Source organism: Nerophis lumbriciformis, linkage group LG26 (assembly GCF_033978685.3).
Source record: "Nerophis lumbriciformis linkage group LG26, RoL_Nlum_v2.1, whole genome shotgun sequence".
In the NCBI taxonomy this organism is placed as follows: Eukaryota; Metazoa; Chordata; class Actinopteri; order Syngnathiformes; family Syngnathidae; genus Nerophis; species Nerophis lumbriciformis.
The window spans coordinates 12419662-12447372 of record NC_084573.2 but is presented as its reverse complement, the minus strand read 5'-3'; the positions used below and the strand labels follow the sequence as shown (position 1 = coordinate 12447372).

General features: G+C 40.9%; 2 protein-coding genes across 2 annotated transcripts in view; one reads left to right on the top strand and one right to left on the bottom strand.

Annotated features, from left to right (window-relative positions):
• Window positions 1-457: 457 nt before the first annotated feature.
• Window positions 458-25502, top strand: pdia6 (protein disulfide isomerase family A, member 6). Its single transcript, XM_061987355.2, has 13 exons — window positions 458-623; window positions 899-1043; window positions 1129-1186; window positions 9048-9174; window positions 9233-9339; window positions 9406-9533; window positions 13176-13290; window positions 13401-13541; window positions 13615-13699; window positions 19563-19635; window positions 21279-21437; window positions 21524-21620; window positions 25012-25502. Exons 1-13 carry the CDS (start codon window positions 605-607, stop codon window positions 25081-25083), a joined length of 1326 nt encoding a protein of 441 aa, XP_061843339.2. The 5' UTR covers window positions 458-604; the 3' UTR covers window positions 25084-25502.
• A 164-nt stretch (window positions 25503-25666) lies between these two features.
• Window positions 25667-27711, bottom strand: part of hpcal1 (hippocalcin-like 1) — a 63505-nt gene continuing 61460 nt past the window's right edge. The window contains exon 5 of the mRNA XM_061987356.2: window positions 25667-25947. Coding sequence (XP_061843340.1) covers window positions 25850-25947 — 98 coding nt within the window. The 3' untranslated portion in view covers window positions 25667-25849. The remainder of the gene's footprint in view (window positions 25948-27711) is intronic.

Below are 27711 nucleotides of genomic sequence, written 5' to 3'. Positions count from 1 at the left end.
GTGTCAATGAATGTAATTCACATATTGAGGTGAATAAGATGGTTTAATTGTTCAACAACAAGGTTCAATACATTCATCAGGGTTGTTCTTTGTACTTTATAAACATATTAGATAAATTAATGACACATTTTGTATCTAATTCCTGTTATTATTAATTAGTGACACGTTGACGACACTTAAATTAAATACCTACACATGAGCCTTTTTTTGATACATTATAATTATTTAAATGTAAGCTTGTTAAAAAGAAACTACAGTCGCGGTAATAGGATTCGGAAAGTTGCGTTACGCTGATTTAGGTCTCCATTTCAAGGAAGCACAACGTGAACTTTCATTTCGCCACTTTTTAATAATGTTTTCCTTCATTTTAGTATTTTATTTTATTTTTTCGAAACTCTCGTATTTCTCCTTACGTTCATCATTTAGTCTGTGAACGTATACACGGCGCCTCTTGATTGGTCGGTCGCTCGGTGCCGTCCGTCTCAGCCAATCAGCGCGGGCCACGGTGAGCCTCTGCCACTTTTTTTAGTTGGGGATCCGCAGCACCGGGTTTGTGTGAACGCTTGTTTGCTGGCGAGATAAGTCGTGGGGGGCGCCTTAAACCATGAAACTACAACTTTTTGGTGAGTCCAGGCTTGAGTGATAGATTTCTTTCACTTCGAAACGTCACCTTGTGGAGTTTTTGTGTTTGGAATGAGGTGTTTAGAAAGCGTAGCTTGTTTAGCTAGCTGGCATTGAACGCAGCACCAAATGTTGCCAGGCCTCTCTAATTCAATATAAACCTGCATTTCATAACCGATAGCGTGATAATGTTGCATTAATCGTGTTTTAAAATGTTGTAGGCGTCTTTTATTTATCGTGTTTCTGTAGAAATGACCAAACACTGATCGTTTTGCAGGACCGTTGTTTGGCTGCTCCTTCCTTGTGTCCATCAGCGCCTTTTATTCCTCCAGCGATGACGTCATCGAACTCAACCCGTCCAACTTCAACAGAGAGGTGATCCAGAGCGACAGTTTGTGGCTGGTGGAGTTCTACGCTCCCTGGTGAGTGCACATCTGGGATGGGCCTAAACCTGCGCCAGGGGGTGCCTCGCCACAATTCACTTCCATTTACCTTGCATCTTTACAGGTGTGGGCACTGTCAAAGTTTGACGCAGGACTGGAAGAAGGCAGCCACGGCCCTCAAGGTAAACATTTTGGTTTTGTTAGGATGCGTTTAGTGTCAAGGGGAATACTCCAGAAACATCTTGAGTTGACATAAACTATGTTTCGATTTATAGTTACGCACTACCGCCCCCTATCTGTTGCAGCGACTTGGCATTTCTACTAGCTATTACCGTATTTTCCGGATTAAAATGCGCACTGGGTCTAATCAGATCTTTTTTTCATACAAAAGGCGCATTAAAGGGCTCATATTATGATTTTTTTCTAAATGTAAAAGACTTCCTTGTGGTCTACATAACATGTAATGGTGGTTCTTTGGTCAAAATGTTGCATAGATGATGTTTTACAGATCATCTTCAAGCCGTTTTGTGGGCGGTCTTATCTACGTGGCTCACCTTCGACAGCGTCTTCTCCCCGTCATCTTTGTTGTAGCGGTGTAGCGTGCAAGGACGGGAGTGTAAGAAGTGTCAAAAGTTGGAGCTAACTTTTTTAATGACATTCAGACTTTACTTCAATCAATAACGGAGCAGCATCTCCTCATCCGGAAACAACAACAAGGCCAGAAATGTGTCCCGTGAAAAATAATAACTAAAGTTCCTTGGGTGAATAATGTAAACTCACTACACTGGTATGTTTTAGCGCTTTCATGGCGAGTTTACTGACAGATATAACTAAGAAATTTAGGATAGGATAGGACTTTATTGTCATTGCACAAGTACAACGAAACTATGTTTTCTGAACGCTGATGGGTCGCCAAAGGCGCTCCCGAAAAAGGTAAAACGCTGGGGAAGAAGATGAGTAAAAAAAAAAATACAATCTAGACTGGGCTCCTAAGGGGGCCTAGTCTGGAGTGGGGAAAAAACCTCCATGCAATGCACACACAAACACGTTACATTTAATCACAACAACAAAGGGGCGGGGAGTTGGGGCCCTGGAGGTCGACTGCTGCTATGAACCGCTGCCAGCCGTCCATCACCCCGAGCGGAAACAAGCGGTGGTGAAGGCGTGGGGTGGGGTAAGGGGTGTGTGTGTGTGTATGTGCCCATTTACACTACTTTCATATTAGAAATGGCAACAGTGGATGATGAATGTCCCATAACAAGAAGATGGAGGAAAAAGAAGAAGCTTATCAAGCTTATTTTCAGGACGTATGCAGATCCCAAAAACAGATCAGAAGGTAGCATAATATTGCGAAACAAAACGCCAGATAATGCCTTACTTTATACACACACCATAATAATACTGGTATGTTGAAGCACAGTACAATCCATCAAGCGGTGCGGCTTCATAGCTTATCAAAATCCTACTAAAACATTTTGATGGATTTTTGAGCGCCGTGTGTAATGTTCTATATTTTCAAAGGAATATATAAAATGTTGGTATTGTTAACTTGAGTCATATTGCAGTCTACATGTATCTCTTATGTGTGACTGCCATCTACTGGTCACACTTATCCTTTCACCATGTACAAAATTAAATTGCTTCGAGGTCGGTAAGCACAACCAGAATTATGCTGTACATGTCGATTTTTGAGAAAATGAAAGGATTTTAAGTGCGCCTTGTAATCCGAAAAATACGGTATTTCCAGTACCGTCTGCTAGGGTTGCGCGATATAAAGAACTTATGATACAAATTTGTGCGACGACAGAGCTTTCAGTACAATTGTTGTATCGTGATGTTGCATGTTAATGACACATTCGAGTTGTGACCCGCCAATTTGACAGCGGGAAGTGAACAAAGCAAAGCAGCTGCGAGAGTACATGTTAGTCTTGCCGTATCAAATTAAAATGATCGAAAAACCGCGATCGATGATTGCACCTTGATAAACTTATGGAAGGACTGGTGTTAGCTTGCTAAGAAGAGACATTAATGTCTTTCCCATTCCGAAACATCATAACCCAATCAAAACTCGTATAAACACACTGTTATCTAAACCAGTGGCCACAAGAAATAAAAACTTTTTTTTATTTTTATTAAATCAACATAAACACAATATATACATTATATATCAATATAGATCAATAGTCTGCAGGGATACAGTCCGTAAGCACACATGATTGTATTTCTTTATGAAAAAAATAAAAATAAAAATACCCCCCCCCCCCCCGGTTCATGGGACAAATTTTCAAGCGTTGACCGGTCCGCAGCTACAAAAAAGGTCGGGGACCACTGATCTAAACAACTAAGCTACAGTATTCACATTAAACATAAAAAAGCTGTGCTGACTTTGCACAAACGTATCGTATCGGCGTCAAGTTGAAACAGACGGACGTCCGTTTAACTGGAAGTGAACTCTTGCCGCGTCGCATAAACCAGAAGTAAAAAGCAAAAACGTTCTAAAATGTTTATAAATTATTTATTATTTATAATAATTTATTTTTTATTTTTTTATTTTTTTTTATTTAATTTAATTATTTATTTTATTTATTTATACATATTTAAACACAAATTAAAATAATATGGCTCTTATGAAGCCAGAACAATATTTGATGTTTAGTATACTGTGTGGCTATTTACCTTAGTTATAAACATTTTAAACTTGGTTAAAAGGGGAACATTATCACAATTTCAGAATGGTTAAAACCATTAAAAATCAGTTCCCAGTGGCTTAATATATTTTTCGAAGTTTTTTTCAAAATTTTACCCATCACGCAATATCCCTAATTAAAAAAGCTTCAAAGTGCCTGATTTTAACCATCGTTATAAACACCTGTCCATTTTCCTGTGACGTCACATAGTGAAGCCAACACAAACAAACATGGCAGAAAGAACAGCAAGCTATAGCGACATTAGCTCGGATTCAGACTCGGATTTCAGCGGCTTAAGCGATTCAACAGATTACGCATGTATTGAAACGGATGGTTGTAGTGTGGAGGCAGGTAGCGAAAACGCAATTGAAGAAGAAACTGAAGCTATTGAGCCATATCGGTTTGAACCGTATGCAAGCGAAACCGACGAAAACGACACGACAGCCAGCGACACGGGAGAAAGCGAGGACGAATTCGGCGATCGCCTTCTAACCAACGATTGGTATGTGTTTGTTTGGCATTAAAGGAAACTAACAACTATGAACTAGGTTTACAGCATATGAAATACATTTGGCAACAACATGCACTTTGAGAGTGCAGACAGCCCAGTTTTCATCAATTAATATATTCTGTAGACATACCCTCATCCGCGCTCTTTTCCTGAAAGCTGATCTGTCCAGTTTTGGAGTTGATGTCAGCAGGCCAGGGAAGCTAAGGTCGATATTCTTCTCTTGATCATCTTCGGTGGCATAAGGGACGGTGTGAGCCAAGACATCCAGGGGGTTTAGCTCGCTCGTCTGCGGGAACAAACTGCCGCCATTGCTTGCCGTGCTACCGAGGTCCTTTGTCCCTGAATTGCTCACACACTCCGGCAGATTCAATGGGGGTCTGGCGGCAGATTTCTTTGACTTTATCGTTGGAAATGCATCTGCTTTGAGTGTCGCAGGATATCCACACATTCTTGCCATCTCTGTCGTAGCATAGCTTTCGTCGGTAAAGTGTGCGTCCAATTTCTTGCCACTTTCGCATCTTTGGGCCACTGGTGCAACTTGAATCCGTCCCTGTTCGTGTTGTTACACCCTCCTACAACACACCGACGAGGCATGATGTCTCCAAGGTACGAAAAACAGTCGAAAAAACGGAAAATAACAGAGCTGATTTGACTCGGTGTTTGAGAAAATGGCGGATTGCTTCCCGATGCGACGTCATGTTGTGACGTCATCGCTCTGAGAGCGAATATTAGAAAGGCGTTTAATTCGCCAAAATTCACCCATTTAGAGTTCGGAAATCGGTTAAAAAAATATATGGTCTTTTTTCTGCAACATCAAGGTATATATTGACGCTTACATAGGTCTGGTGATAATGTTCCCCTTTAAATAATTTTAGTACTCTTTGAGCACAATCCACAACGATAACAGTAACAACTTTATTCGGCAATTTTATTTATTGTTTTGGTTGTGTATATTTTAGGGTCTCCCACCCCCTTCTTAACAGAGACGAAACCTATTGTATTGCGTTTGGTTGTGCTTTTTGTTCAATTGCAAAAAAGTTTTTACTATTTGTTTTATTTAACGTGATATTTCAAAGTTTACATTCCAATTAAAATATACGAGAAACACGAGTTAATTGCAATTAAAGTTTAACACTTGCATTATTATTATGTATTATCATGACATCAGTGGTTAATTTGGCGTCAGAATAATGTTGACAACAGGTGGGTTGCAGTCGCGTGACTCTTTTTTGCTACAAATATTATTCTCATCTACAATTCGTGTTTTGATGGTGTGAAGTGCATATGTTCCTGTTGTTCAGCAATGTTTGCAAGCCATATCAAGATTCAGTATATGACGTTGAGTCTGAGAGATTTATTCATCTTCTTTATTAACACTATTAAGGATATTTTCTTGATGCGAACAACTATCACCAAAGACGCTATAATGTGGTTATCTGTGTCGAATAAGGCTCTTGGCTTTACTGCATGACAACAACTAAGCTTTTAATTTCTGTTACGAAAATGGACAATGAAAATATGGTGAATTAGACCAACAATTACAATATTTATTTCTAGGACTTAACATGACGTTAGTTTATTTGTACTACCTGGTCTTTGTAGTTATATTTAGACATAGCAACTAGAGATGTCCGATAATGGCTTTTTTGCCGATATCCGATATTGTCCAACTCTTAATTACAGATTCCGATATCAACCGATACCGATATATACAGTCGTGGAATTAACACATTATTATGCCTAATTTTGTTGTGATGCCCCGCTGGATGCATTAAACAATGTAACAAGATTTTCCAAAATAAATCAACTCAAGTTATGGAAAAAAATGCCAACGTGGCACTGCCATAGACTTAGACTTAGACTTGGGCAAAGGGAAATTGTTCACCACAAGGGAAATTGTTCAGTATTCTTCTTCTGACTTCAATATTTATTATTGAAGTCACAAAGTGCATAATTATTTTTAACATGCCTCAAAACAGCAGCTTGGAATTTGGGACATGCTCTCCCTGAGAGAGCATGGGGAGGTTGAGGTTTGGGGGAGGAGTAGCGTATGGTGTATATTGTAGCGTCCCGGAAGAGTTAGTGCTGCAAGGGGTTCTGGGTATTTGTTCTGTTGTGTTTATGTTGTTACGGTGCGGATGTTCTCCCGAAATGTGTTTGTCATTCTTGTTTGGTGTGGGTTCACAGTGTGGTGCATATTTGTAACAGTGTTAAAGTTGTTTATACGGCCACCCTCAGTGTGACCTGTATGGCTGTTGACCAAATATGCTTTGCATTCACTTGTGTGTGTGTGAAAAGCCGTAGATATTATGTGATTGGGCCAGCACGCAAAGGCAGTGCCTTTTAAGGTTTATTGGCGCTCTGTACCTCTCCCTACGTCCGTGTACACAGCGGCGTTTTAAAAAGTCATAAATTTTACTTTTTGAAACCGATACTGATAATTTCCGATATTACATTTTAAAGCATTTATCGGCCGATAATATCGGCAGTCCCAGATTATCGGACATCCATAATAGCAACCACAAAATAATGTGATCTCTTGCCCTTTTTTTGTGTTTAGTTCCGCTCTCTAACACTACTTATATGGTAGAGAATAAACTCGATTGCATCAAAGAAAGTTTTTCAAACAAGCACTTTCCAAAGTGATCGCTGCAGACACAAGTGGTCCGATTGTATTCCACAAGTTGATGAAAGTGATATTTTTAGGAGCCATTTCCTTCGACACAATTTCGTTTTTCCTGACTTTATTACCTTTTTATGAACCACTTCTTTTGGGACTCTATGAAAGCTCTTTCCTATCTCTCTTATTTGAACGACTGGAGCACGCAAGAAGTCCCATATTATCAAACATCCCTAATAGCAACCACAAAATAATGTGATCTCTTGCCCTTTTTTTGTGTTTAGTTCCGCTCTCTAACACTACTAATATGGTAGAGAATAAACTCGATTGCATCAAAGAAAGTTTTCCAAACAAACATTTTCCAAAGTGATCGCTGCAGACACAAGTGGTCCGATTGTATTCCAGAAGTTGATGAAAGTGATATTTTTAGGAGCCATTTCCTTCGACACAATTTCGTTTTTCCTGACTTTATTACCTTTTTATGAACCACTTCTTTTGGGACTCTATGAAAGCTCTTTCCTATCTCTCTTATTTGAACGACTGGAGCACCCAAGAAGTCCCATATTATCGAACATCCCTAATAGCAACCACAAAATAATGTGATCTCTTGCCCTTTTTTTGTGTTTAGTTCCGCTCTCTTAACACTACTAATATGGTAGAGAATAAACTCGATTGCATCAAAGAACGTTTTCCAAACAAACATTTTCCAAAGTGATCGCTGCAGACACAAGTGGTCCGATTGTATTCCACAAGTTGATGAAAGTGATATTTTTAGGAGCCTTTTCCTTCGACACAATTTTGTTTTTCCTGACTTTATTACCTTTTTATGAACCACTTCTTTTGGGACTCTATGAAAGCTCTTTCCTATCTCTCTTATTTGAACGACTGGAGCACCCAAGAAGTCCCATATTATCGAACATCCCTAATAGCAACCACAAAATAATGTGATCTCTTGCCCTTTTTTTGTGTTTAGTTCCGCTCTCTTAACACTACTAATATGGTAGAGAATAAACTCGATTGCATCAAAGAACGTTTTCCAAACAAACATTTTCCAAAGTGATCGCTGCAGACACAAGTGGTCCGATTGTATTCCACAAGTTGATGAAAGTGATATTTTTAGGAGCCATTTCCTTCGACACAATTTGGTTTTTCCTGACTTTATTACCTTTTTATGAACCACTTCTTTTGGGACTCTATGAAAGCTCTTTCCTATCTCTCTTATTTGAACGACTGGAGCACCCAAGAAGTCCCATATTATCGAACATTCCTAATAGCAACCACAAAATAATGTGATCTCTTGCCCTTTTTTGTGTTTAGTTCCGCTCTCTAACACTACTAATATGGTAGAGAATAAACTCAATTGCATCAAAGAAAGTTTTCCAAACAAACATTTTCCAAAGTGATCGCTGCAGACACAAGTGGTCCGATTGTATTCCACAAGTTGATGAATGTGATATTTTTAGGAGCCATTTCCTTCGACACAATTTCGTTTTTCCTGACTTTATTCCCTTTTTATGAACAAAGCTCTTTCCTATCTCTCTTATTTGAACGACTGGAGCACCCAAGAAGTCCCATATTATCGAACATTCTTAATAGCAACCACAAAATAATGTGATTTCTTGCCCGTTTTTTGTGTTTAGTTCCGCTCTCTTAACACTACTAATATTGTAGAGAATAAACTCGATTGCATCAAAGAAAGTTTTCCAAACAAACATTTTCCAAAGTGATCGCTGCAGACACAAGTGGTCCGATTGTATTCCACAAGTTGATGAAAGTGATATTTTTAGGAGCCATTTCCTTCGACACAATTTCGTTTTTCCTGACTTTATTGCCTTTTTATGAACCACTTCTTTTGGGACTCTATGAAAGCTCTTTCCTATCTCTCTTATTTGAACGACTGGAGCACCCAAGAAGTCCCATATTATCGAACATTCCTAATAGCAACCACAAAATAATGTGATCTCTTGCCCTTTTTTTGTGTTTAGTTCCGCTCTCTTAACACTACTAATATGGTAGAGAATAAACTCAATTGCATCAAAGAAAGTTTTTCAAACAAGCATTTTCCAAAGTGATCGCTGCAGACACAAGTGGTCCGATTGTATTCCACAAGTTGATGAAAGTGATATTTTTAGGAGCCATTTCCTTCGACACAATATGCAATCTTCCTATAATATGTCAATATATCGTCATAAAATGCTTGAATGTGAAGTGGTCTCGCCTCACAGGGTATAGTCAAGGTTGGCGCAGTAGACGCAGACCAGCACAAGTCTCTGGGAAGCCAGTATGGCGTCAGAGGCTTCCCCACCATCAAGGTCTTTGGTGCCAACAAGAACAAGCCAGAGGATTATCAAGGTACCCGTCTTTAAGGTCCATCTGAAACCACGGGAACTCATTGAGAGTTATCCCTCAGGGGGACGCAGTAGCCAGGCCATTGTGGACGGAGCCATGAATGCTCTCCGGGCTCTGGTCAAAGAGCGACTCAGCGGCAAGTCTGGTGGCTCTGGGTACAGCAGACAGGTATGAGATGACTCAACGTCGTTTTACAAAAGCGTAGTAATGACGAGACGTATTTATCCTCCGTAGAGCGATGGCGGTGGCAGCAAAAATGACGTGGTGGAGCTCACAGACGGCAACTTTAAGACGATGGTCCTGGAGAGTGACGACGTGTGGCTGGTAGAGTTCTTTGCCCCCTGGTGTGGACACTGCAAAAAGTTAGTCTGACTCGTGGAAACCTATTTATCTTCCGCCAAAATGTTTTATTATCCAGTCGGGAAGGGATTCATATGACCCTGTTCTTGGGTGAAGGTAGGGGGGTAGTAGGGCTGGGTGATATGGTTTTTCAATATCTCGATATTTTTAGGCCATGTCACGATACACGATATATTAGGGCTGGGCGATATATCACAGGTTTGCCCCTAATGTACGGAATAATTTTGGTTGTGCTTACCGCCCTCGAAGCTATTTTATTTGGTACATTGTGAAATGATAAGTGTGACCAGTAGATGGCAGTCACACATAAGAGGTAAGTGTAGACTGCAATATGACTCAAGTCGGGCTGGGCGATATATATCGATATGCGCGATATATCGCGGGTTTGTCTCTGTGCGATATAGAAAATGACTATATCGTGATATTCGAGTATGCGTTCTCACACAGTTGCTTTTAGCTGCGGGCATTACACTACAGGCTCTCCTCGCTCTTTCCTGTGTCTCCTTCTCACAGACAGCGAGCGCACCTTCTTACATACGTCACATACGTATACGCCCTCTCGCAGCAAAGAGGTAGCAGCATGGCTAACGCTAGCTGTGATGCTAGCGGTAATACGAGCGAAAGAAGGTGCGAATCTGGTAACAAATAAAAGGAATAATTAATTACCCCAAAAAACAGCAGGGGGTCCATCGTCTGGCGGCGGTTTGGCTTCAAGTGGGAATATGTCGAACAGACAACCGTACCGTATTTTCCGCACTATAAGGCGCACCTAAAAACCACAATTTTTCTCAAAAGCTGACAGTGCGCCTAATAACCCGGTGCGCTTTATTACGATTCATTTTCATAAAGTTTCGGTCTCGCAACTTCGGTAAACAGCCGCCATCTTTTTTCCCGGTAGAACAGGAAGCGCTTCTTCTTCTACGCAAGCAACCGCCAAGGAAAGCACCCGCCCCCATAGAACAGGAAGCGCTTCACCCGCCCCCATAGAACAGGAAGCGCTTCACCCGCCCCCGGAAGAAGAAGAAAAAACGCGCGGATATCACCGTACGTTTCATTTCCTGTTTACATCTGTAAAGACCACAAAATGGCTCCTACAAAGGACAAGGATCCGGTTCATAAAAAGACGCAATCTCTCCATCCGCACACGGATTACTACCGTATTTCACAGCAACTGATATTCCTGTGAACTGCACTGTGGAACGGGAGCACGTACGGTGAATATTCGCACCACAGAGAATGAGGAGTCATCCTTCACTGTGGTTCTAGCTTGCCATGCTAACTTCCACCCATCCAAAAGAGACCTTTCCAGCCGGCGTCATCATAAAAGCTAACTCGAAGGGATGGATGGATGAAGAAAAGATGAGCGAGTGGTTAAGGGAAGTTTACGCGAAGAGGCCGGGTGGCTTTTTTCACACAGCTCCGAAGGCGAACACACCTTCACTAAGACGGGCAGATAGCGCCGGTCGACATACGCCAACATCTGCCAGTGGATCGTAAATGCCTGGGCAGATAGTTTCGGTCACAACTGTGGTCCGAGCTTTCCGGAAGGCAGGATTCACAGAACTGCTGCACAACAACAGCGACACTGAATCCGATGACTTCTACGAGGCGGAGCCGGCCATTTTTGGATCCCACGCTAACTTTTCAATTCGGACACCGAAGACGAAGAATTCGAAGGATTTACGAATGAAGAATAACTTCAGAAGGTGAGCGCTATGTTTATTTTGTGTGTTGTGACATTAACGTTCGAGCAACATTATGTTGCTATTTATTGCTCTACACCATTTTGAATTTTACTATGTTTGTGATTGCACATTTGCGTACATTTTGGGACAGAGTTGTTAGAACGCTGGTTTTCAATATATTATTAAAGTTTGACTGAACTATCTGACTGTTTTTTTGACATTCACTTTAGCGCAGCGTTTTTTTGACATTCACTTTAGCGCAGCGTAGGCGCGGCTTTTAGTCCGGGGCGGCTTATTGGTGGACAAAATTATGAAATATGTAATTCATAGAAGGTGCGGCTAATAATCCGGTGCGCCTTATAGTGCGGAAAATACGGTAATTTGTCAAGTGTGGGGCAAAAGCGTTGCTATAAAAAGTAGCATTACTCCTAATATGTAGCATCACCCGCTAGAGAATGAAGAGTGATTACTCTGCACGTCAACATCTCCGTTCGGTGCCACACGTCCACACCATCAAAATGCCGAGGCAAACATTTCCAGATCAACACCGTATGGAAAAAATAGTGATTTTTTTTTAGTTGTGATTTCCGTCTCTGCATGAAAGTTTAAAAGTAGCATATATTAATGCAGTATGAAGAAGAATGTTTTAATGTAGACACATAGAATCATCATACTGCTGTGATTATATGCATCAAGTGTTCATTCAAGGCTAAGGCAAAATATCGAGATATATGATATATCGCCCAGCCCTAGGGGGTAGGGTTGTCCCGATACCAATATTTTGGTACCAAAATGTAATTCGATACTTTTCTAAATAAAGGGGACAACAAAAAATGGCATTATTGGCTTTATTTTATCAAAAAATCTTAGGATACATTAAAATATGTATCTTATTGCAATTTTGTCCTTAAATAAAATAGTGAACATACAAGACAACTTGTCTTTTAGTAGTAAGTAAACAAACAAAGGCTCCTAATTAGTCTGCTGACATATGCAGTAACATATTGTGTCATTTATCATTCTATGACTAAAACAGTAAATAAACACAAGACATATATATACTCTATTAGCCACAACACAACCAGGCTTATATTTAATATGCCACAAATTAATCCCGCATAACAAACACCTCCCCCCTCCCATCCATACAACCCGCCAATACAACTCAAACACCTGCACAACACACTCTATCCCACAGCCCAAAGTACCGTTCATACAGCACATATATTTCCCCAAAGTTACGTACGTGACATGCACATAGCGGCACGCACGTACGGGCAAGCGATCAAATGTTTGGAAGCCGCAGCTGCATGCGTACTCACGGTACCGCGTCTGCGCATCCAACTCAAAGTCCTCCTGGTAAGAGTCTCTGTTGTCCCAGTTCTCCACAGGCCAATGGTAAAGCTTGACTGTCATCTTCCGGGAATGTAAACAATGAAACACCGGCTGTGTTTGTGTTGCTGCAGTCGGCCGCAATACACCGCTTCCAAACTACAGCTTTCTTCTTTGCTGTCTCCATTGTTCATTGAACAAATTGCAAAAGATTCACCAACACAGATGTCCAGAATACTGTAGAATTTTGCGATAAAAACAGACTACTTAATAGCTGGCCACCATGCTGTCCCAAAATGTCCTCCACAATCCGTGACGTCACGCGCTGACGTCATCATACCGTTTTCAGCAGGATATTTTGCGCGAAATTTAAAATTGCACTTTAGTAAGCTAACCCGGCCGTATTGGCATGTGTTGCAATGTTAAGATTTCATCATTGATGTATAAACTATCAGACTGCGTGGTCGGTAGTAGTGGGTTTCAGTAGGCCTTTAAACAATGTACACTTACCGGTAATATATTTTATGGTGGTGACACTGGAACAGAGTATATATAATTCCTATGGGAAAATGGACCGTAGAAGTCCCTGTGCTTAGTGGAAAGTGGCTGACTTTGTTCAATCACCAGCCTGGAGCCTGAGTGGGCCGCTGCCGCTTCAGCTGTCAAGGAGCAGACCAAGGGAAAGGTTCGCCTCGGAGCTGTGGATGCAACTGTCCATCAGGAGGTGGCCGGTCGCTATGGTGTGAGTATACCATGGTGAAGTAATAAACTAAACAGTGAGCATTTATTGTTGGTTGCCAATCCTTTGACAGTCCTTCCTTAATTTGGAATACCTGCTCCCCATGTGTGCAGATCAAAGGTTTCCCCACCATTAAGATATTCCGAAAAGGCGAGGAGCCCGAGGACTACCAGGGAGGACGCTCCCGTGGCGACATCATCGAAAGGGCCATGGACCTGTTCTCTGATAATGCCCCAGCTCCTGAACTAGTAGAGGTGGGTTAGCGCCAAGACTAAAGTATTAAACATAAAGTGGGACAATAATGCTGTGAACGTGTTGGTCGTGCAGATAATCAACGAAGACGCAGTAAAGAAGACGTGTGAGGACAGTCAGCTGTGCATCATCGCCGTCCTGCCGCATATTCTGGACACAGGTGAGAAACACACACTCGCACAAATGCATACCGTATTTTCCGGACCATAGGGCGCACCGGATTAAAAGGCGCATTAAAGGTGTCATTTTTTATTATATTGTTTCTAAATGTAAAAGACTTCCTTGTGGTCTACATAACATGTAATGGTGGTTCTTTGGTCAAAATGTTGCATAGATGATGTTTTACAGACCATCTTCAAGTCATTTTCTGACAGTCGCTTCAGCATGCGCCGTTTTGTGGGCGGTCTTATTTACGTGGCTCACCTTCGACAGCGTCTTCTCCTCGTCATCTTTGTTGTAGTGGTGTAGCGTGCAAGGACGGGGGTGGAAGAAGTGTCAAAAGATGTAGCTAACTGTTTTAAAGGGGAACATTATCACAATTTCAGAAGGGTTAAAACCATTAAAAATCAGTTCCCAGTGGCTTATTTTATTTTTCGAAATTTTACCCATCACGCAATATCTATAATCTATCTATAATAAAAAAAGCTTCAACGTGCCTGATTTTAACCACCCGTCCACTTTCCTGTGACGTCACAGTGATGCCAACACAAACAAACCTGGCGGAAAGAACAGCAAGCTATAGCGACATTAGCTCGGATTCAGACTCGGATTTCAGCGGCTTAAGCGATTCAACAGATTACGCATGTATTGAAACGGATGGTTGTAGTGTGGAGGCAGGTAGCGAAAACGAAATTGAAGAAGAAACTGAAGCTATTGAGCCATATCGGTTTGAACCGTATGCAAGCGAAACCGACGGACACGACAGCCAGCGACACGGGAGAAAGCGAGGACGAATTCAGCGATCGCCTTCTAACCAACGATTGGTATGTGTTTGTTTGGCATTAAAGGAAACTAACAACTATGAACTAGGTTTACAGCATATGAAATACATTTGGCAACAACATGCACTTTGAGAGTGCAGACAGCCCAATTTTCATCAATTAATATATTCTGTAGACATACCCTCGTCCGCTCTCTTTTCCTGAAAGCTGATCTGTCCAGTTTTGGAGTTGATGTCAGCAGGCCAGGGAAACTAGGGTCGATATTCTTCTCTTGATCATCTTCGGTGGCATAAGGGACGGTGTGAGCCAAGACATCCAGGGGGTTTAGCTCGCTCGTCTGCGGGAACAAACTGCCGCCATTGCTTGCCGTGCTACCGAGGTCCTTTGTCCTTGAATTGCTCACACACTCTGGCAGATTCAATGGGGGTCTGGCGGCAGATTTCTTTGACTTTATCGTTGGAAATGCATCTGCTTTGAGTGTCGCAGGATATCCACACATTCTTGCCATCTCTGTCGTAGCATAGCTTTCGTCGGTAAAGTGTGCGGAACAAACGTCCAATTTCTTGCCACTTTCGCATCTTTGGGCCACTGGTGCAACTTGAATCCGTCCCTGTTCGTGTTGTTACACCCTCCGACAACACACCGACGAGGCATGATGTCTCCAAGGTACGGAAAACAGTCGAAAAAACGGAAAATAACAGAGCTGATTTGACTCGGTGTTTGAGAAAATGGCGGATTGCTTCCCGATGTGACGTCACGTTGTGACGTCATCGCTCCGAGAGCGAATAATAGAAAGGCGTTTAATTCGCCAAAATTCACCCATTTAGAGTTCGGAAATCGGTTAAAAAAATATATGGTCTTTTTTCTGCAACATCAAGGTATATATTGACGCTTACATAGGTCTGGTGATAATGTTCCCCTTTAATGACATTCAGACTTGACTTCGATCAATAACCGAGCAGCATCTCCTCATCCGTTGCTCACTAGTGCAACAACAAGGCCGGAAATGTGTCCCGTGAAAAACCGTCCGACCGGAACTCTCTAATAACTAAAGTTCCTTGGGTGAATAATATAAACTCACGACACCGGTATGTTTTAGCGCTTTCATGGCGAGTTTACTGACAGATATAAGTAAGAACTTTACACTACTTTATATTAGTAATGGCAACAGTGGAGGATGAATGTCCCATAACAAGAAGATAGAGAAAAAGAAGAAGCTTATTGTATATAAAGGCGGATGCGCACCAAATTTCAGGACTTATACAGATCAGCAGGCACCAGAAGGTAAGAAAAGTTGCTTTTGCATAATATTGCGAAACAAAACGCCATATATGTCTTACCTTATACACACACCATAATAATACTGGTATGTGGAAGCACAGTACAATCCATCAAGCGGTGCGGCTTCATAGCTTACCAAAGTCGTACTAAAACATTTTGTTAGATTTTCGAGCGCCGTGTGTAATGTTCTATATTTTCAATGAAACATATAAAATGTTAGTGTTGTTTACTTGAGTCTAGGGCTGGGCGATATGGCCTTTTTTTAAATATCGCAATATTTTAAGGCCATATCGCGATACACGATATATATCCCGGTATTTTGCCTTAGCCTTGAATGAACACTTGATGCATATAGTCACAGCAGTATGATGATTCTATGTGTCTACATTAAAACATTCTTCTTCATACTGCATTAATATATGCTACTTTAAAACTTTCATGCAGAGGAGGAAATCACAACTAAAAAAAAATCACTATTTTTTTCATACGGTGTTGATCTGGAAATGTTTGCCTCTGCATTTTGATGGTGTGGACGTGTGGCACCGAACGGAGATGTTGACGTGCGGAGTAAGCACTCTTCATTCTCTAGCAGGTGACTTTTCAAATGATGCTACATATTAGCAGTAATGCTACTTTTTATAGCAACGCTTTCGCCCCACACTTGACAAATTACGGTTGTCTGTTCGACATATTCCCACTTGAAGCCAAACCACCGCCAGACGATGGACCCCCTGCTGTTTTTGGGGGGAATTAATTATTCCTTCATTTGTTACCAGATTCGCACCTTCTTTCGCTCGTATTACCGCTAGCATCACGGCTAACGTTAGCCATGCTGCTACGTCTCTGCTGCGCGAGGGCGTATACGTATGTGACGTATGTAAGAAGGTGCGCTCGCTGTCTGTGAGAAGGAGACACAGGAAAGAGCGAGGACAGCCTGTAGTGTAATGCCAGCAGCTAAAAGCAACTGTGTGAGAACGCATACTCGAATATCACGATATAATCATTTTCTATATCGCACAGAGACAATCCCGCGATATATCGCGCATATCGATATATCGCCCAGCCCTACTTGAGTCATATTGCAGTCTACACTTATCTCTTATGTGTGACTGCCATCTACTGGTCACACTTATCATTTCACAATGTACCAAATAAAATAGCTTTGAAGGCGGTAAGCACAACCAAAATTATTCCGTACATTAGGGGCACCGGGTTAAAGGCGCACTGTCAAGTTTTGAGAAAATGTATGGATTTTAAGTGCGCCTTATAGTCCGAAAAATACGGTACTGTTTTTTTTTTTTTTTGGACTATTAGGCGCACGCTTATAATTATTTCATTTTCTCAAAATTCGACAGTGCACCTTATAGCCCGGTGCACCTAATGTGTGTTGATTCTGGTTGTGCTTACTGTCCTCGAAGCAATTTTATTTGGTACATAGTGTAATGATAAGTTTGACCAGTAGATGGCAGTCACACAAAAGATAGTGTGGACTGCAGGTTCAATAAATGACGCTAGCATACAGCGCCGTGAACACCAATTATTTTATTCGGGCTGGTAACATTTTTTTATTACATACACTTTGTAATTGTGAAAAATGTAGACAATTGTCAAACAAAAGTGTTCTGTTAAACCACTGATGGTAACATAAGATGGCCGGTGGTGTTCTTGTTGTATTTTTTGCTTTGAAAAATGTTACTGGGGGCGGTATAGCTCGGTTGGTAGAGTGGCTGTGCCAGCAACTTGAGGGTTCCGGGTTCGATCCCCGCTTCTGCCGTCCTAGTCACTGCCGTTGTGTCCTTGGGCAAGACACTTTACGCACCTGCACTCAGTGCCACCCACACTGGTTTAAATGTAACTTAGATATTGGGTTTCACTATGTAAAAGCGCTTTGAGTCACCCGAGAAAAGCGCTATATAAATATAATTCCCTTCACTTCACTACTGAGAGGAAGTTGCAAACCGCACCTTTTTAAGGGGAAACCCTGAGCTTGAATGTTAGCAGTTTGAAATGTCCCCAGGCAGCTTTTTTTTTAAGTTAAGAAGAAGAAAAAAACATTGTGTTTTTGATTGGTTTTAGAGCGGCATCTCAAATAATAATAATAACTTTCAGGCCAGTTGACTTAAATTATCATTTAATTTTTTAACAGACCGTAATCCTGGTATATAACGATGCTTTTGCCATGAAAAACAAATGAATCTAATAATTATTGCCTGTTAAAATGTTGTTTTGATGTAATTGCGCCCCTTACTCACTAGATGGCGCCCAGACCATAAGCCTCAAAGCTTGATGAGTTAAACTGCCATTAAACCACTGAAATGCAATAAATGATATTGAGCATTTGTATATGTAAGATGCCAGATATATATAAAACACTGTTCGTAATCAAACTCAACCAAGTCCTGCCTGCTTTCACATTCTAGCATGAATAGGCACTGTATCAAAATCAATGTTTTCATGAATTATTGAGCTCTTCAAGGCCGGTATTACACAACCTCAAATATTGCACTATGCAACTTAATTTCTGTAAATAATGCATATTTTGCTTCTTTTTTTTATGATTACAAAAAGTTATATTTGACAAAAGCCATGAAACAAAAAGACTAAACATAATAAAAACTTAAGATGAATATATAGTACAGGTCAAAAGTTTGGACACACTTTCTCCTCATTCAATGTGTTTTCTTTATTTTCATGACTATTTACATTGTAGATTGTCACTGAAGGCATCACAACTATGAATGAACACATGTGGAGTTATGTACTAAACAAAAAAAGGTGAAATAACTGAAAACTTGTTTTATATTCTTGTTTCTTCAAAAAAGCCACCCTTTGCTCTGATTACTGCTTTGCACACTCTTGGGATTCTCTCGATGGGCTTCAAGAGGTAATGGCAATCACTTCACAGGTGTCATAGTTTTGATGCCTTCAGTGACAATCTACAATGTAAATAGTCATGGAAATAAAGAACACTCATTGAAATGAGAAGGTGAAGAACTGAAGTTGAAAGTAAAAACAATTGTATTATTTATTGCTGACTTATGACACTTTCATGAGCTGTCCCTCTTGGATCATAAGTCAATTTTAACTTTGCACAAGGGTTAACGCACGGAGGGGGGGTTGATGTGTGAGGGAGCAGGGTTGGGGTGGGGGCGGGGTTTGGTAGCGGGGGTGTATAATGTAGCCCGGAAGAGTCAGGGCTGCATGGGATTCTGGGTATTTGTTCTGTTGTGTTTATGTTGTGTTAAGGTGCAGATCTTCTCCCCAAATGTGTTTGTCATTCTTGTTTGGTTTTGGTTCAATGTGTGGCGCATTGTTAGTAAGAGTGTTAAAGTTGTTTTATATGGCCACCGTCAGTGTAACCTGTGTGGCTGTTGACCAAGTATGCTTGCTGTCACTTACGTGTGCGAGCAGAAGATGCATACAACAAGAGGCTGGACTGGCATGCTGTTAATTCTGATTGTAGAGGGTGCTAAATGCTGTACCATCATGACACGCCCTTATTATTATTGTAAGGGTGAAAATCGGAGAATATTAATCCCGCTGGGAGTTTTCTGCGAGAGGCACCGAAGTCCGGAAGTCTCCCGGGAAAATCGGGGGGTCGGCAATTATGCAGCTGAGCCACATCAGAGTGATCAAAGAGCCGCAAGCGGCTCCGGAGCCGCGGGTTGCCGACCCCTGGTCTAAACAAAACGATGTAGAACGTCCGGCGGGCCGGATTGAAAATCTTAATGAGCTGCATGTGGCCCGCGGGCTGTATTTTACCCAGGTCTGATCTAAAGTGAGCTCACTTTATGTCAATAGGTGCTGCTGGTAGAAACAGCTACTTGGACGTGATGATGAAGATGGCCGACAAGTACAAGAAGAAGATGTGGGGGTAAGAACTAAAGCACACTGCATCATGTACAAACCCCGTTTCCATATGAGTTGGGAAATTGTGTTAGATGTAAATATAAACGGAATACAATGATTTGCAAATCATTTTCAACCCATATTCAATTGAATATGCTACAAAGACAACATATTTGATGTTCAAACTGATTAGCATTTTTTTTTTGTGCAAATAATCATTAACTTTAGAATTTGATGCCAGCAACACGTGACAAAGAAGTTGGGAAAGGTGGCAATAAATACTGATAAAGTTGAGGAATGCTCATCAAACACTTATTTGGAACATCCCACAGGTGAACTGGCAAATTGGGAACAGGTGGGTGCCATGATTGGGTATACAAGTAGATTCCATGAAATGCTCAGTCATTCACAAACAAGGATGGGGCGAGGGTCACCACTTTGTCAACAAATGCGTGAGCAAATAGTTGAACAGTTTAAGAAAAACCTTTCTCAACCAGCTATTGCAAGGAATTTAGGGATTTCACCATCTACGGTCCGTAATATCATCAAAGGGTTCAGAGAATCTGGAGAAATCACTGCACGTAAGCAGCTACGCCCGTGACCTTCGATCCCTCAGGCTGTACTGCATCAACAAGCGACATCAGTGTGTAAAGGATATCACCACATGGGCTCAGGAACACTTCAGAAACCCACTGTCAGTAACTACATTAGGTCGCTACATCTGTAAGTGCAAGTTAAAACACTCCTATGCAAGGCGAAAACCGTTGATCAACAACACCCAGAAACGCCGTCGGCTTCGCTGGGCCTGAGCTCATCTAAGATGGACTGATACAAAGTGGAAAAGTGTTCTGTGGTCTGACGAGTCCATATTTCAAATTGTTTTTGGAAACTGTGGACGTCGTGTCCTCCGGACCAAAGAGGAAAAGAACCATCCGGATTGTTATAGGCACAAAGTTGAAAAACCAGCATCTGTGATGGTATGGGGGTGTATTAGTGCCCAAGACATGGGTAACTTACACATCTGTGAAGGCGCCATTAATGATGAAAGGTACATACAGGTTTTGGAGCAACATTACCATGGACGCCCCTGCTTATTTCAGCAAGACAATGCCAAGCCACGTGTTACATCAACGTGGCTTCATAGTAAAAAAGTGCGGGTACTAGACTGGCCTGCCTGTAGTCCAGACCTGTCTCCCATTGAAAATGTGAAGCCTAAAATACCACAACGGAGACCCCCGGACTGTTGAACAACTTAAGCTGTACATCAAGCAAGAATGGGAAAGAATTCCACCTGAGAAGCTTAAAAAATGTGTCTCCTCAGTTCCCAAACGTTTACTGAGTGTTGTTAAAAGGAAAGGCCATGTAACACAGTGGTGAACATGCCCTTTCCCAATTACTTTGGCACGTGTTGCAGCCATGAAATTCTAAGTTAATTATTATTTGCAAAAAAAAAATAAAGTTTATGAGTTTGAACATCAAATATCTTGTCTTTGTAGTGCATTCAATTGAATATGGGTTGAAAATGATTTGCAAATCTTTGTATTCCGTTTATATTTACATCTAACACAATTTCCCAACTCATATGGAAACGGGGTTTGTAGTATGGCCTCTTCAGAATCTCATTAAAGTAGAGTGACTTGTAACAATCTACTTCCTGTTTTATATCAGCTGGCTGTGGATCGAGGCTGGCGCTCAGATGGAGCTCGAGGCCGCCCTGGGTATTGGTGGCTTCGGCTACCCCGCAATGGCCGCCATCAACACACGCAAGATGAAATTCGCTCTCCTTAGAGGCTCTTTTAGCGACACCGGTATTCACGAGTTCCTTAGGTGAGGCCTGTAAATGTTTTGTTTTTGTTTTTTTGGCAAAGAATCAAAAGAACGTTCAAAGCGGCAAGAAACAAACTATTTTGCAGAGAGCTTTCTGTCGGCCGAGGCTCCACCGCCACGTTGGGAGGCGGAGTCATGCCTAAAATTCACACCGTTGAAGCCTGGGATGGCAAAGATGGACAGGTAAGGGTAGACTTACGTTTAAAAAAAAAAAAAAAAAAAAAAAAGATTTGATGAGGAGAATGTGATGTCAGATGATAAGAATGTAGAGATGTCCGATAATATCGGACTACCGATATTATCGGCCGATAAATTATCGGTATCTGTTTCAAAAAGTAAAATGTATGACTTTTTAAAACGCCGCTGTACGGAGTGGTACACGGACGTAGGGAGAAGTACAGAGCAGTTGCGTCTCCCAGTCATACTTGCCAACCCTCCCGATTTTCCCGGGAGACTCCCGAATTTCAGTGCCCCTCCCGAAAATCTCCCGGGGCAACCATTTTCCCAAATTTCTCCCGATTTCCACCCAGACAACAATATTGGGGGCATGCCTTAAAGGAACTGCCTTTTAAGTGCCGGCCCAGTCACATAATATCTTCGGCTTTTCACACACACAATTGAATGCAATTCACACTTGGTCAACAGCCATACAGGTCACACTGAGGGTGGTCGTATAAACAACTTTGACACTGTTACAAATATGCGCCACACTGTGAACCCACACCAAACAAGAATGACAAACACATTTCGGGAGAACATCCGCACCGTAACACCACATAAACACAACAGAACAAATACCCAGAACCCCTTGCAGCACTGACTCTACCCCCTAACCCCCCCCTCCCCCACCTCAACCTCCTCATGCAGAGCATATTCCAAGCTGCTGTTTTGAGGCATGTTAAAAAAAAATGCACTTTGTGACTTCAATAATAAATATGGCAGTGCCGTTTTGGCACTTTTTTACATAACTTGAATTGATTTTTTTTTGGAAAACCTTGTTACATTGTTTAATGCATCCAGCGGGGCATCACAACAAAATTAGGCATAATAATGTGTTAATTCCACGACTGTATATATCAGTATCGGTTGATATCGGAATCGGTAATTAAGAGTTAGACAATATCGGATATCGGCAAAAAAGCCATTATCGGACATCTCTATAAGAATGTAAAGATCGTTATTTCTAGTGTAACGACCCCAAAGGGAATAAGCGGTAGAAAATGGATGGATGGATGCTAAATGGATGGAGTGCAGCATTTTATTAAGTGGCGCATTTATAAAGAAGGATGATAGGAAAATATGTCACATGACTTACTTTTTCTCTCCGCTTATTGTCTAAAAACAACGCTTCACTGTTTAAATATGTAAAAAAAAATCTAAAAATGCCAGTTATGGTTTCTAGTTAAAACAAAGTAACAAAAAGGTAGCAATACTTGTGAGTAGAGATGTCCGATAATGGCTAGTTTGGCAATATCCGATATTGTCCAACTCTTAATCACCGATATCAACCGATACGATATATACAGTCGTGGAATTAACACATTATTATGCCTAATTTTGTTGTGATGCCCAGCTGGATGCATTAAACAATGAAACAAGGTTTTCCAAAATAAATCAACTCAAGTTATGGAAAAAAATGCCAACATGGCACTGCCATATTTATTATTGAAGTGCATTATTTTTTTTTTTACATGCCTCACAACAGCAGCTTGGAATTTGGGACATGCTCTCCCTGAGAGAGCATGAGGAGGTTGAGGTGGGTGGGGTTGTATATTGTAGCGTCCCGGAAGAGTTAGTGCTGCGAGGGGTTCTGGGTATTTCTTCTGTTGTGTTTATGTTGTGTTACGGTGCGGATGTTCTCCCGAAATGTGTTTGTCATTCTTGTTTGGTGTGGGTTCACAGTGTGGCGCATATTTGTAACAGTGTTAAAGTTGTTTATACGGCCACCCTCAGTGTGACCTGTATGGCTATTGACCAAGAATGCCTTGCATTCACTTGTGTGTGTGAAAAGCCGTAGATATTATGTGATTGGGCCGGCACGCAAAGGCAGTGCCTTTTAAAGGGGAACATTTTCACAATTTCAGAAGGGTTAAAACCATTAAAAATCAGTTCCCAGTGGCTTATTTTATTTTTCGAAGTTTTTTTCAAAATTTTACCCATCACGCAATATCCCTAAAAAAAAAAGCTTCAAAGTGCCTGATTTTAACCATCGTTATAAACACCCGTCCATTTTCCTGTGACGTCACATAGTGAAGCCAACACAAACAAACATGGCGGAAAGAACAGCAAGCTATAGCGACATTAGCTCGGATTCAGACTCGGATTTCAGCGGCTTAAGCGATTCAACAGATTACGCATGTATTGAAACGGATGGTTGTAGTGTGGAGGCAGGTAGCGAAAACGAAATTGAAGAAGAAACTGAAGCTATTGAGCCATATCGGTTTGAACCGTATGCAAGCGAAACCGACGAAAATGACACGACAGCCAGCGACACGGGAGAAAGCGAGGACGAATTCGGCGATCGCCTTCTAACCAACGATTGGTATGTTTGTTTGGCATTAAAGGAAACTAACAACTATGAACTAGGTTTACAGCATATGAAATACATTTGGCAACAACATGCACTTGGAGAGTGCAGACAATTAATATATTCTGTAGACATACCCTCATCCGCTCTCTTTTTCTGAAAGCTGATCTGTCCAGTTTTGGAGTTGATGTCAGCAGGCCAGGGAAGCTAGGGTCGATATTCTTCTCTTGATCATCTTCGGTGGCATAAGGGACGGTGTGAGCCAAGACATCCAGGGGGTTTAGCTCGCTCGTCTGCGGGAACAAACTGCCGCCATTGCTTGCCGTGCTACCGAGGTCCTTTGTCCCTGAATTGCTCACACACTCCGGCAGATTCAATGGGGGTCTGGCGGCAGATTTCTTTGACTTTATCGTTGGAAATGCATCTGCTTTGAGTGTCGCAGGATATCCACACATTCTTGCCATCTCTGTCGTAGCATAGCTTTCGTCGGTAAAGTGTGCGGAACAAACGTCCAATTTCTTGCCACTTTCGCATCTTTGGGCCACTGGTGCAACTTGAATCCGTCCCTGTTCGTGTTGTTACACCCTCCGACAACACACCGACGAGGCATGATGTCTCCAAGGTACGGAAAACAGTCGAAAAAACGGAAAATAACAGAGCTGATTTGACTCGGTGTTTGAGAAAATGGAATAGAAAGGCATTTAATTCGCCAAAATTCACCCATTTAGAGTTCGGAAATCGGTTAAAAAAAAAATATGGTCTTTTTTCTGCAACATCAAGGTATATATTGACGCTTACATAGGTCTGGTGATAATGTTCCCCTTTAAGGTTTATTACGTCTGTACGTCCGTGTACCAATCCGTACAGCGGCGTTTTAAAAAGTCATACATTTTACTTTTTGAAACCGATACCACATTTTAAAGCATTTATCGGCCGATAATATCGGCAGTCCGATATTATCGGACATCTCTAGACTGCATCCTTTCTCATTTTGAATGTGTCAGGGACGTCACTAACATGCTCATTGTGTCATTTTCTATCCCCCAGCTTCCCGAGGAGGAGGACTACGACCTTAGTGACGTTGAACTGGATGACATCTCTGAGAAAATAGAGTTATGAGTCCTTCGATAAAAAAAAAAACGGGGCAAGAATCCGACCCGGACTGTTAAGCCTGGATCTGGTTCGGGTCCTAGGCGACCTTCACCTTCCTTCTCCCGTGGATGAAAGGAAGGCCCGGTCGGTCGCAGTTACTGAAATACTCCAGAGAAGACGCCTCAAAGTCACACACACACAGTGTCTGATTCCTCAGTTAACTGCTGAAACAATTGAGCGTATTTAAGCTCCGATTGTGATTTTTGTTTTTGTTTTGATTATTCATCCGTGTCTATTTTCAAATGTGGACTCAAACTTGTCAATGTCAAGCCATCAATTTTTTTTTTTGTGGGTTCAGGATAAAGCAGTGTGTAGATTTTTCTTACACAAACTTTATTTCAATTGTGTGAAAACATGTTTGTTACAATAATAAAACAATAAACAACCACCGTCTCCGTATTTAAAGTCACTATATCAAAAGGTTGCATTCCACAGAGTGCATGCAATACTATAGGCATATACACGTTATGTATAAAGCATTCCTGAGCAACATTGAAGTCACTTTTCAACAGTTTTGAAGTCAAATTTGGAATTGCTGGAGTCATAACACTAAGCGGTCCAGTCAGTATAAATACGTGGTATGGCACTTTGGAGGGCAAAAAACCGTTACGAGGCAGGAGAAAAGCATATCCACAGAAAAGAAGCCACGATAATGTAAACATACGACGTGGAGCGCTATACTGTACATGTCCTGACCGTGTTTTTTGCTTATTAGGTCAACGAGCGTGCGGCCTCAGAACTGCCGAGACGTTCCCTGATCGGACTGTAGCAGTCTGACAATGGACGGGTCGCTCTTGGCACCTTTAATGAACTCCTCCAAGGACAATCGACCTGTCCGGTACATGGCACAAAAGCAGCACACTTCAACCAGGCTTCGTTGTAAAGACTTAATTGTTGTAACATGCAACATGCTCTCTTTGAGATGAAGTGATGTCCAAAAATATGAAAAACTGGAGGAAATAAGGAAGTCTCAAAATCAGGGATGTCCTAATAATGCCTGGAGAAATGTATCTTTGTGAGTTTTACTGGAAAACATTTTTTGTAAGGTGTGCAAAGACACAAGTTTGTTTTTTTACTCAATATGGCAATATAACCATACTTGCCAACCTTGAGACCTCTGATTTCGGGAGGTGGGGGGCGTGGTTAAGAGGGGAGGAGTATATTGACAGCTAGAATTCACCAAGTCAAGCATTCCATACATACATATATATATATATACGTATATATATATATATATACATATATATATATATATATATATATATGTATACATATATATATATATACATATACACGTGTGTGTGTATATATATAATATATATATATATATATATATATATATACACATCCTTAAAATATGCAAACAAAACTGTGTTTAGATAATTGATACTTCAAACTTGCATAAATAAATCTTAAGGAATATAACATAACTTGGCTTCTGAGAGCTTCAAAATGTAATGAATAAAATGCTAAAGTTGTTGATAAACAAGCAATTATTTTAATAATTAGATATGGTCATTTTAAATGAATTACTATGATCATTTAAAATTAATTATTTCAAACATGTTTATTTTAATGTATAATTCTATGGCTGGATGTAATAAGGAGTCAGAAAAAATACAAATAAAAATACAATTAATTTTGATGTTTTTAGCAAAATATAGTAAAAATGTATTTATTTATTTATTTTTTAATTAATAAATATATTTAATTGTAGGTAAGATAAACATAATAATACAATTTATCTCTAGTCTGGATGATTTAGTTCTTGTCACCCTGTTGTCCTCCCGTCGTGAAAAAAGGCTGTCCTCACTCAGGTCCGCATGGAGCTGGAGGGGGCGTGGCCTCAGGCTCCGGCTGAAAATCGGGAGATTTTCGGGAGAACACTTGTCCCGGGAGGTTTTCGGGAGAGGCGCTGAATTTCGGGAGTCTCCCGGAAAATTCGGGAGGGTTGGCAAGTATGATATAACTGTCATACTAAATATGAAAGTACTCCAAAACCAAACATGCATTATGTCTAAAAAATTCCTGTAATATTGTATCTATGTGAGTTTTACTAGAATCAGGCGTTTTAGTAAGGTTTACAAATACAAAAATTAGGTTATACACATAATGACAGTATAAGTGCCACACTCAATATGACAGTTATTTAAACATAACTCCGAAAACCACACAAGAAAAATGGCTAATAATGCCTGAAATAATGCATCCTTGTGAGTTTTACTCGAAACATATGCTTTTTTTTAAGGCTTGCGAACACAAAAAGTACCGTATTTTTCGGACTGTAAGTCGCAGTTTTTTTCATCTCCATTGTGACTTATATATGTTTTTTTCCTTCTTTATTATGCATTTTCGGCAGGTGCGACTTATACTCTGAAAAATACTGTACTTTTTTTACTCAATATGACAATAATGTTCTTAGAATCCAGAGATAATGCGAAAAAAGCAATAAAAATGTATTCCAACATAAGTCCTAAACAGCACATGCAAAATGGCTAATAATGCCTAGAGACATGAAATCTTTGTTAGTTTTACTAGAAAAATTATATTTTCTAAGGTTTGCAAAGACACAAGTTAGTTTTTTGTATTCAATAT